This window comes from Trifolium pratense, linkage group LG7 (assembly GCF_020283565.1).
Source record: "Trifolium pratense cultivar HEN17-A07 linkage group LG7, ARS_RC_1.1, whole genome shotgun sequence".
Classification (NCBI taxonomy): Eukaryota; Viridiplantae; Streptophyta; class Magnoliopsida; order Fabales; family Fabaceae; genus Trifolium; species Trifolium pratense.
The window spans coordinates 42,628,140-42,640,495 of NC_060065.1; the positions used below are offsets into that span (position 1 = coordinate 42,628,140).

General features: G+C 33.1%; 1 protein-coding gene across 1 annotated transcript; it reads left to right on the forward strand.

Moving 5' to 3' along the window:
* The first annotated feature begins 5,720 nt into the window (after window positions 1-5,720).
* Window positions 5,721-8,755, forward strand: LOC123895054 (oligopeptide transporter 1-like). The gene is made up of 5 exons (XM_045945250.1): window positions 5,721-6,191; window positions 6,294-6,391; window positions 6,729-7,301; window positions 7,401-7,668; window positions 7,774-8,755. Exons 1-5 carry the CDS (start codon window positions 5,967-5,969, stop codon window positions 8,575-8,577), a joined length of 1,968 nt encoding a protein of 655 aa, XP_045801206.1. The 5' UTR covers window positions 5,721-5,966; the 3' UTR covers window positions 8,578-8,755.
* The last annotated feature ends 3,601 nt before the right edge of the window (window positions 8,756-12,356 follow it).

The following is a 12,356-nucleotide window of genomic DNA, read 5'->3' on the forward strand; positions in this document are numbered from 1 at the left end:
AAAAAATTATTTTATTTTGTTAACATTTATAGGTTATAAGGGTCTGAGTTTGAATTTCATTGTCGATATGAGAATCTCGTTGATGGACAATATATGTAAATATCTTTGTCAATATTATCAAGTTTGGGTTGCTCCGCCTCCAAATTTTTTGAAAGCTATGTTAAGCAATTAGGCCCTTTATATTTTGATGTATCAAGTTAGTTAGTTGGTTATGCCTTATGTTAGACTTGAGTCAATCATTGTAATCCCTATATAAGGGCACCTATTGATTTGTGAAATGCAATGAAAACCTTTCTCTTTCTCTATAATTGGTATCTAGAGCCAAGAACCATTCTTTCCCTTTCTTCTTGCAACTAACTGCAGATAGTTACAACAAGTTGTTGCAACCGTTTTCTTTCATCTTCTTCCCTCACCTTCATCGTTTCTATGGCGGAAAATCAAGGTTTTGTTCAGCCATCCATCCCTAAATTCGAAGGCTACTATGATCATTGAGCTATGCTTATGGAGAATTTACTTCGTTCTAAAGAACTTTGGAAACAAATTGAGCATGGAATCGTGGTTGCGCCCGCAAACCCAACAGTTGAGCAAACAAGATTGGCAAACGAAAGCAATATTCGTGACTTGAAGGTGAAGAATTACTTGTTCCAAGCAATTGATCGCACGATCTTGGAAACCATTCTTAAACGCAACACATGTCTAACTATGGTAGAGGTGCTAATCGTGGCAGGGGTAGGGAAGGGGGAGAGGAAGACAAATTAGTAAAGAAAATATAGAATGCTTTAGATATCATAAATTGGGACACTGTTAGAGTGAATGCCCAAATTGGGAAGATGCAAATGCCAATTTTGCAGAATTTAATAACAAAGAAGAGATCTTGCTTATGGCACAAGGAACTGATGAATTCAATGACAAGAAGGTAGTGTGGTACTTGGATTCATCTAACAACAACATTTCTTGTTATAAAAAAAAAAAAAAAACATTTCTTCATCTAATGCCGTCAAAAAAAAAAACATTTCTTCATCTAATAACAACAAAAATTCCTCCATCTAACAACAAAAATCACTAAAACAAAATTTTAGAAACCCAAGTAAAAAACAAAAATCATGATCACAAAAACAACCACCACCACCATCTAACAAAAACCCAGGAAAAGCAAAATTCAGAGTGTGTTTATATGGGGAATTTTTTGGGGTAAAATAATGTTTTGAGGGAATTCAAATGATTTGAGGTGAATTCCATTGTTTGGATGATAATTTGAAGAATTTTTAAAATGATGAAAATTTATGAAGTATTTTGTTCAAGTTAAATTTAGAGAATTTCAAAATGACACCTAAAACTAAAGAATTTGAAATTCCTTCTTCTTTATAAACTTTAAAAAATTACTAATTGATCGAAAAACTTAAAATTAGCCAAAAAAACCTAAAATCGACGATAAACGCTAAAATTGGCCGAAAAAACCAAAAATCGACTATAAACCCTAAAATCGGCCGAAAACCCAAAAAATCAAAAATCGACTATAAACCCTTAAGGATTGATACAACAGCATTTTTAAGATAGAATAATCATAATGTTATTTCCTGCTCAAGGAAATTGGTTTCATAGATGAAAGTTAGAATACTCTTATTTCCTGCTCAAAAGCTTGGTATTGGTGGTATAGTAGATATATACTCGTACTGGTTTTCTTTCTTTAAGGTATATAGAAGTAGAAGTATAAATGTTGTGGACCTTTACTAGTGTTTCCAGCAACACCTTTGTTGCAAAAGACCTCAAAAGCCTCTTTATAAAGAGGCCTATGTGATCAAATCTTTCAGATTTACATGCATCAATCTAACATAACTGTAAAATAAAACCATTCTAAAATTAAAACCTTTATGAAACAGGATCGAGTTCACATATGCCAGGTACTTGTCATGCAGCTGGAAATAGGAGTGTGATTCTGTAAACAAGAGTGCTAGGAACACACTCTCTAATACACGAGTCCCGCCAAATCAAAGAATATGTTATAAGCAGTGGATCCGCCACTGCAAACACATACCTCGTCATCATCATACTCCACATTTACCAGTCAATGGTATGCCTACAATCAGGGCCGTCTCCGAGTATTTAGAGGTCCCGGGCCAATGATAAAAATGGGCCCCTTATAAAAATATAGTTTTTAAAAAAAAAATAGAGTGATTGTATTTGTAGGGAAAAAAAATTTAAAATAGTTTGTCTGTAAAAAAAAGAAGAGTTTATGTGATGTATTGTATGAATTGATATATATTAAAAGAGTTTATGTGATGTATTGTATGAATTGATATATATTATTAAAATGACACAAGGAATTTTTTTTTAGACGTATACACAATTCAATACAATAGTTGTTTAAAATTTAAATGGTCATTTATTGAAACAATATTTAATATTATTGGTTCAATTCCCCATTTTCTCTGATCTCTTAAAATGAAAAAAAGGAAAAAACTTTGTCACTTGTTGGAATCGAACACATAACCCAGCCTACAATGACTTAGGACCGAAACCCAAACCACTGGGCCGAAGCACATTTCTTGTTACATTTTCTCCATAACAAGTACTTGTCCTAAAATCTAAATGCTGGGCTTGAAAAAAAATAAAATTAAGGCCCCAAAAATGTTGGGCCCTGGGCTGGGGGCCTGGTTGCCCTAGCCCAAAACCGGGCCTGCCTACAATTATACACTCCTTAAAAGATTTGAAGTTTTAAAGGTGGGAGCGCCAAGCGCGTGCTTTAGTGCTATGCATACACGTCACACGAGATGGCTGTTAGCAAGCTAAATACTACACTTGATCTTAACTAAAATGTCGAAAAATGTATGACTTAAACTATGCAGTAGCTTGGTACTCTTACACAGCAGTCCCGTGAGTGGTGAATTTTTAAAGTGACGACAGATTGTTGAACACAATTGAATTGAAACAATGCCTCAAGTATCAAAATGGGAAATGAATATCATGTCTCCAGTTAAAGTAGTCTGTAATCATACAACTCTGAGGCCATTCACAAATATTGCAATAATTTTATTTTGTGTAATAATGCTTCAAAAATTATCAGAGTTGTGAATTTTATTTTGTGTAATGGACCTAACAGATGCAAACCTGACCAATGCAGCCCCAAAAATATGACTTAAACACAGATCAACAATAACAGCGCGAAGAAGTATAATCAACAAAAAGGGATACTGAATATGATTAGGCATCTTGGGATCTCGCTCCATGTCACAAATAACCACCGGATAATCGAAGAAATTGCACACACAATGACTTCTATAATCCGTGGCCAGACGAACAAGGATTTTGAGATACTACCATAATGTCGCAAAAACGATATCTAGTTGACTAGATCCAATCCTCTGCCGCCACTTATTATCATAAACCAAGCAGAGCTTATTCTGTTCTCCGAAAATACTTCCACGGCAAATAACTCCAGTTCACATCCTTCTTATTCAACTAGACATCTTTGACCTTCCCTAAACCATGTACCTTATTTTTTATGTAACTGCTTGAACTTCTAATTCAGAAAATTTCTGAAGTTAGTTAATAAATTACTACTTAATCAAGATCTAAACTAAGTCATTGTCGCAATTTATCAGTCTTAATGCTCGAGTTCACAATCTAGTTAGTACTTAATCAAATATTTGAAAGAATCTAATTAGATAATTTCTTTAGTATGCATATAATAGAGGACAAAACCTTTATAACCAGGTCTATATCCTAAGAAAATGGATTTTCTGGCAAGGGGTCAAGTTTAGTTCTATGTGAGCTCAATGTGGATGCAAAACAAAGAAAACCGTGTAAATTTGATAAGGTGATTTGTGTTGGAGAATTGGTGTACTAACACGATTGATTGAGAAAACAGCATAAGATACAACATAAGACCAAAAGGAATTTGAAAGTTTGGATAGCAACAAGAGAGTCTCTACAATAAAAACCATTTTCTCCCAAACTTTCAATGACATCTTAAAATACGTGACCCCAAACATGTTTCTCTTTCAGGGTCGATCATATGATTTTATAAACTGATGCATGTGCAATTTTCATGCTTGCACTAGTGATGTATATATGTAGAAAAGTGTGGGTGTATAATTCTTGGCATCGAAGTGTCACTTGTATTGTGTTTGTAAAAAAAAAAAACAAAACTCTATTATCATAAATTCTTGATCATCTAAATTTAAAAGATAATTATCCTAATAATATAACAAACGTAACAAAAGATAATAATAATAATAATAATAATAATAATAATAATAATAATAATAACTTAAAAAAGATAATCATCATAAATTCTTTTTTTTTTATGAAAATAAATTCTTTTTTTAAGTCACTTGTATTGTGTTTGTAACCAAAAAAAAAAAAACTCTTGGTGTGTAACAAAAAAAAAACTCTATTATCATAAATTCATGATCATTTAAATTTAAAAGATAATTATCCTAATAATATAACAAACTTAAAAAAAGATAATAATAATAATTATAGCAACTTAAAAAAGATAATTATCATAAATTCATCACTATATAATAACACAGAAAACCAAAGTCCATAGTATCTTAATCCCTTGGAGTAAGATTAGAAAGAACACTTTGCAAAATACATCGATCTGTCTCTATAATGACAGGGGTTGTCAATGATACATTTCATATTCAAACTAAGGAGGACCATGAATTTAAACTTGCCATTGCAGGTAACCTTTTTCTTCTCTCATTAGTTAATTCTTGTAAAGTTTTGTTTTTCTTTTATCATTCTATATGTATTCAATTGTTATATTTGTTATATAAGTTGTGAGGTTAATATTATGCGGGATAGAGTTTTTTGGTTTTATATCTTGTACCTTCAAAGTATATTTTATGCTTTGCAGGTGTATTTTATTAATAAAATCTTTTTTCTTTTTTAAAAAAGAAAAAAGTGAAGCAAAATTGTTAATGATTAGATATTTGAATGTACAATATAAGTTTGACAAAATTAGGGCTCTAAAATGTAGTTTTCGTTGTGATTGTGCCTATTTCACTGCAATTCAAATGTAAGTATGTGGTCACTCATTCATTATAGTTTGTTTAATAAGGATGGAAAGAGTGGAGAAATTTTATTAGATAGGAGGAAAGGGAACTAGAGGAGAGGTAATAAAATTTAATATATACTCCTATAATTAAAATATCTTTCATAAGCTATCTTCTTCTCTCTTTTGACCGGGAGGAAATATTTTATTTTTGAACATTTTAATTGTTAATTTTTTTTATTTTAAAAACTTTTTTTTTAATATTTTTGTTTTATATATATTTTTTATTTCAAAATATTTTATTTTAAAATGTCACATAAATAATTTTTACTAAAAAATTCAACTGATGATTAAAAAATGCATAAGGGGTTGAATTTGAGGACCAAAATCGAGCAATTGAAACTTGAGGGTCAAAATTGTGCAATTGTGAAACTTGAAGGTTACAATAAAAAACAATTGTGAAATTTAGAGGGCTAAAACTACATTTAAATATAATTTATAATTATATGAATGTGAAGCATGACTACTGCCCAAACTAAAGAAAAACAAATGGCAAATTAATAAAAAATTTGGAATTTTAAAGACATATTCGGTATCCGAACACCACACATAGTTGCACTCGATTATTCAATTTTCTCAAATTATTATTGGTTTAAAGTTTTGTCTGATGCTTGTATTTGTGTCATTGCTTCATAGTTGTTTTTTGACATGACATAGCTAGAGGTTGTTTTATGCAGATGAGGACGACAAAGAAGTGGATGATTCTCCTATAGAGCAAGTCAGACTAACAGTGCCAATAACAGACGATCCTACACAACCAGTACTGACATTTAGGACATGGACTATTGGTTTGGGATGTTGCATTATCCTTTCCTTTGTGAACCAATTCTTTGGTTTCAGAACAAACCCTCTGTCTATCTCTTCTATTGCAGCACAAATCGTTTCTCTCCCAATTGGAAAATTAATGGCTGCAACACTTCCAACCACAATATATAGAGTCCCTTTCACTCCTTGGTCTTTCACATTGAATCCTGGACCATTCAATTTGAAGGAACATGCCCTTATAACCATTTTTGCTAGTGCTGGAGCTAGTGGTGTTTATGCCATTAACATAGTCACTATTGTTAAGGCTTTCTACCACAGGAATATCAATCCAACTGCTGCTTTTTTGCTAGCACTGTCAACCCAGGTGAACAATTTTGTTTTCTTAAATGTTAAACATTTGCATTTATTCATTTTAATACAACCAACCAAAATAAATGATACTTAAAAATGTCCTTGAATATTTTAGATGCTTGGTTATGGATGGGCTGGTATATTCAGAAAGGTCCTTGTGGACTCACCCTACATGTGGTGGCCTTCAAATCTTGTTCAGGTGTCTCTATTCAGGTATTTCTTTATTTTCTTTCACATGAATAGAAGTTAGTTACGTCAAACTCTCAATTCTAAAAACCAATTAAGAAAATAAATTTCAAAGTGAGAATGAATTAATGTGGTATATGAAGAACATACACTTCCGATTGAACGTGTGGCGACACGTCACTGTTCTGACACCGGCCCATGTGGTTACATTCAATATAAACTTTCTTGAGTTCTTACGAGTTTCAATGTGTCAGTGTTTATGGAGAATGTATCTGTGTTAATGCTTCACATATTTACAATTTAGGATTATGATGTTCATTTTTCTTTTCTTTTCTCATTGGTAAATGAATCTTGAATGACACAGGGCATTTCATGAAAAAGAAAAGAGGCCTAAAGGAGGAAACACTAGGTTGCAATTCTTTTTCCTGGTCCTTGTGGCTAGCTTTGCTTATTACATTATTCCAGGCTACTTTTTCCAAGCAATATCAACCATCTCTGTTGTTTGCTTAATATGGAAAAACTCTGTCACTGCTCAACAAATTGGTTCAGGAATGAGGGGTCTTGGTATTGGTTCATTTACCTTCGATTGGAACACTGTTGCTGGTTTCTTAGGAAGTCCTATGGCTTATCCAGGTTTTGCCATCATCAACACATTGGTTGGATTTGTGTTATATATCTATGTTGTGATTCCAGTTTCCTATTGGAGCAATATTTATGATGCCAAAAAGTTTCCCCTCATCAGTTCTCACACATTTGATTCCACTGGTACAACATATAATGTTTCTAGGATTCTTAATGCCGCGACATTTGACATTGATATGGATGCTTATAACAGTTACAGTAAACTCTATCTTAGTATCATATTTGCATTTAATTATGGATTGAGCTTCGCAACTCTCACCGCCACCATCTCACATGTTATCCTCTTCCATGGAAAGTATGTTCTTTTGATTCCACAATATTTAATTATATATTATTGATGCATTTTTTTCATAAACGATCTAACTATATATTCTGGTGATTGTGAATTTGAAAGAACGATTAATCAGATGTGGAGAAAGACAACAGCTGCGCTAAAAGAACAGGCCGGAGACGTGCATACAAGAATCATGAAGAGAAACTATGAACAAGTTCCGGAGTGGTGGTTCGTAAGCATATTATTTCTTATGACTATTATGGCCTTGCTATGTTGCGAAGGCTTTGGCAAGCAGCTCCAACTTCCATGGTGGGGAGTCTTGCTTTCTCTAACAATTGCATTGGTTTTCACTTTGCCAATTGGTGTCATTCAAGCAACAACAAACCAGGTAATATTTTGATTGTCCAACACAAGTAGGAAAAAAAAAAAACTAAAACATGTTGTGCCTTGTGATGTTGTGTATCATAACATAAATTTACTGCTTGTTTTGCAGCAAGCTGGACTCAATGTGATCACAGAGTTGATTATTGGTTACCTTTATCCTGGAAAGCCTCTTGCTAATGTAGCCTTCAAGACTTATGGATACGTCAGTATGTCACAAGCACTAAGTTTCCTCCAAGACTTCAAATTAGGCCACTACATGAAAATTCCTCCGAAATCTATGTTCCTAGTACAGTTGGTAGGAACTTTGGTTGCTTCAAGTGTACAGTTTATCACAGCATGGTGGCTTCTAACAACTATTCCAAACATATGTGATGAATCAATGTTGCCAGAGGGTAGTCCATGGACTTGTCCTGGTGATGATGTGTTTTACAATGCTTCAATTATATGGGGAATAGTAGGACCAAAACGGATGTTCACCAAGGATGGAATTTACCCCGGAATGAATTGGTTTTTCCTCATAGGTCTACTTGCGCCTGTTCCAGTGTGGTTGCTAGCTCGCAAATATCCGAATCACAAATGGATTGAACTCATCAACATGCCACTTATAATTGCAGGTGCCAATGGAATACCACCGGTTAGATCCATAAATTATATTTCATGGGGAGTTGTTGGAATCTTCTTCAATTTCTATGTTTACAAACGTTTCAAGTCATGGTGGGCTAGACACACTTACATTCTCTCGGCAGCTTTGGATTCTGGCATTGCTCTCATGGGTCTGTTGCTCTATTTTTCACTTCAAACTTATGATATCTTTGGTCCAACATGGTGGGGTCTTCAAGGAGATGATCGTTGTCCCTTGGCTAAATGCCCTACAGCTCCTAGTATTGTTACCAAGGGATGTCCTGTCTTTTGAACTCCATATTTGAATATCACCTTGTTTTTAATGCTAGGATGTGGATGTGGTGCTATGTTCACTCGAGCAATAGATTTAAATAGAACCTATATGGTTAATTTCTGTTTATGATATTTATTTTGTACTTGTTCTTCTGATTATTGGTTAATCACTTAATTATTGATCATTTGAATATGCAGCGTGAGAAATTATAGTTATTTTTATTTATTTATTTGTTTGAAGTTTTTATTTTATAGTCATGCATTTCATTTTATATAGTTCACAATCATGTGTTACTTTAGATTGTTTGAGGTTTAGAATTGATATGATCACACAATCTTAAAAAAATAATAACGTTGGTTGGATAATCTTTCAAAAGCCAAAAACATATCGCTTCTTAACATGCTTGTTTCTTCTTCTATATCCTCTTGAGGTGTTTCATCGTTTTCTTGAGAATTTTTTCTATTCTCTTGGAATTCTTCACTTGGGATGACGTCTTGATTTTTTTTTTTGCTAACAAGATATATAAAGTCTATTTTGGCATTAGATCTTTGTTTAACTTTAGGGTTTTTTCGAAGTTTGTGTTGAGTCATAAGGGGGCAACCGGGGATCAACCACATTGGGCTTAAGAACATCATAGAAGTGAGTTAGACACCACACTTAGGCATGACAATAAAACTCATACCTGCGGGTACTCACCCAAACCATACCTACTTTGACGGGGAAAACCCGAGTTGACTGGGTTTGAGTTTTCCCCGATTTCAAATGATGGGTTTGGGGCGGGTAATGGGTACATTGATACCCACCCCGAACTCGTCCCCGAACCCGCCCCGTTATACTAAAAAATAGATTCACCTTTTTAAATTAGAAACGGTTAAACAATCTCTTAAATCACATTCATATATTTATTTTTTATTTTTAATCTGAGTGTTAAACAAACCATTTTCTCTATTTTTTTTCTTTATTTAAAAAGATATTGTTGAGAGAAAATAATTTTGGGCATTTAACTTTTTTTTTTAATAAAAAATACTAAAATACAATTTAAATCCACGTGGAAAGAGGTGTAATGGGGATACCCGAAACTCGTTGGGGATACCCAATCCCCGTTGTGGTCCATACTTTTACCAAAAATCTTAAGACATTAGATTTATGAGTCCTCTCATTTATTAAGTGTTCAAGTTTCAATTTTCTAAACAATGTAGGACTTAACTCACACTTCCCACAACAATTTGTTCACGTTAAATTCTAACTTTTCTTTTTTAAAGTTAAAGATAAAAAATAAGTCAATTAAAATGGACCTTTGTGATAATTCTGGCCGGTTTAGTAATCCTTTGAGCTGAATATCTTTGTGTAATTGTTTATGGGTAGTATATCTCTTCTATTAACATTAATATTTGTTTATTAAAATAAGATTTAAATGCACTTTTTATGTTCCTATTTTTTTAACAAAATGAAGTTTTAGTCTCTTATTTTAAAAACAGCTTTAACTAAGGGTTAAGGAGCAGGAGGTCCAGGGTTCAAGTCCTGACAAAGGAGAAAAAACTAACATTATAATACTAATAACTAATATTGCTTATAAAAAAAACTAGCTTTTTACTCCCCAATTTAATTTGAACTTTTTAAAATTTTAATCCTGCATCTTATTTTAGAGTCAAATTTGTTGATGTGGCCTGATCACTAATGACGTGACGACAATAGTTCACAATAGTTAAAAATCATTCATCACAATAATTGTTTGATGCTTGTTCCGTTTCTTTATCGCTTATTCACTTGGTGCTAGGTTTTTCCACCGCTTGATATACTTCAATTGATTGAATCATTTTTAATGGAAAATTGTTAATATGTTAATTGTTATGTTATTTTTTTTACATTTTATTAGGATTTGAATCATGGACTTCTATCCAACTCTTTTAACCTTTGGTTCAACTAGTTTAATCATTTGAGCTATGCATTCCACCCTCAATTAATTGATTTATTTGTTTGAGTCTATTATTTAATTGATTTAGGGTATGTTGAGAAGAATTTGGGGATTTTAATTTTGGAAGATGATGAAGATGTTTATTAGTTTTTAAAATGTTTTTTATTGAATTTAAAAAATTAATAATGGTTATCATTTAAACCTAGAAATAAAATAACATTTGAATACAATTAAAATGGTTCCACACTCGTAATAAAAACAATAATTTCTCTTCTCTTAATTAGGAACCATTTTTAAGATTAGACCTTAATAAGTTCAACCACCTCCATTACATTTTAGACCTTATCAAAGAAAATACAAATATTTCTGGCACCCCAAATCTTACTTCATTACTATATTCTAGATATGTTTTAATTGAAGAAGGATCATGTGCCTATAATGCCTAGCTAGTAGCTACTATATCCATCATTTAGCTATATGTTATAATGACATTATCTTCAATTAAAAAAGTATACAACTATAAATAACCCTACTCATTTAGAATATGTATTTAATTTTGTACCAAATAAAAAAAGAATGTATTTAATTATATTCATGCCTAGATTCGTTTATATAGGATGCTAGGTATAAGTTTTTCAGGCAATACTTTAACTTACTCCCTATATATATTGAAATGAGAGTCGAGCACGTATAGGATTCTAAAATGACATAATGTGTAGACACAATTAAGTATAATTTGTTATGTAGTGACTAATTTAGAGAAACTTCAATCAATATATGACGACCAAATTTTTTTAGACTCAATAACAACTGATTTATTGGTAGTAAAAAAAAACTAATTTATTCGCCACCAACATGTGTGATATTTCGTAAAAAAAAAATAAAAAATATGTGTGATAGTTTTGGATTCAGTCTATTAACAGTTGCTACATTTCGCTATATTTTTACTTTTAACTATGAAAGAAGTTAGATATAGAGGATAATTAAGTTCAATTTAAAAGTGATTCGAAGTTTGTTGGTTGATGCTATTCATATTTTAGGGTTCGTTGTTACGCCTCCGTATGTTCGGCCTTCCCAAAATGCTCTATTTAGTTGTTGTGGTGTTTTTTTTTTTTGAAACGACAAAATATTATTAATAATTACCGATCTCTACACAAGACGAACAAAGGCCGGGAAAAACAGAATTACAAAATAGAGGCGCCGTATATAAGCGGAACACCAATGAGAAAGCTAAAGACAGACACCACCTAGTACACACTCCATAGTCACCAGACCATCTAGAGCACACACCACAAACACCAGACCACCAAAGAGGACTATCAAACCGACCCAAAAAGAAGCCATAAGTCTCTAACTGCCGATCTCGAATCAAAAGTGATCGGCCCATCAAAATACAAAAAGCAGCTAAGTGAGGCAAAAATTAATGGGGCAACGAAAGAATGAAAACCTAGGCAGTTAAGTCTTCATCTCGCAGTCAACACCGATGCGAAAAAGGTCGACCAAATACAAAGAAACCTGTAAATATGAGCAGATTTGAAAACCCTCTAAGGCTAAAAAACAAGTCCTGTAAATTTCAACAGATTTGTAAGCGGTCAGAGAATCTCGTATCAAGGAAAACCAGTCGCACACAGCATCAACCTCCCACCGGGGACGCCAAAACCAACACCTCTACTTCAACATCTCACCACCACACCGTCGCAACACCTCCAACTCAGAACCATCACAGCCGCCGCCACACCACCCCTTCAGTGATCTGACGCAGCCACCACCATCCCAACTTAGAACCGTCACAACCACTACACTCCCAGATCCGTCGCGAGCACCTTCAAAACCATTGACAAAAGTTGGATCACCATAAACGCCGGCAAACTGAGAGCAACAG

What these genes read in the sequence shown, in the direction of transcription:
- LOC123895054 (XM_045945250.1), top strand. Translation starts at nt 5,967, where the DNA reads ATGGCTGCAACACTTCCAACCACAATATATAGAGTCCCTTTCACTCCT. An exon ending in TGCTAGCACTGTCAACCCAG is followed by an intron (nt 6,192 to 6,293) that starts GTGAACAATTTT and finishes TGAATATTTTAG; the next exon opens with ATGCTTGGTTATGGATGGGC. An exon ending in GTTCAGGTGTCTCTATTCAG is followed by an intron (nt 6,392 to 6,728) that starts GTATTTCTTTAT and finishes TGAATGACACAG; the next exon opens with GGCATTTCATGAAAAAGAAA.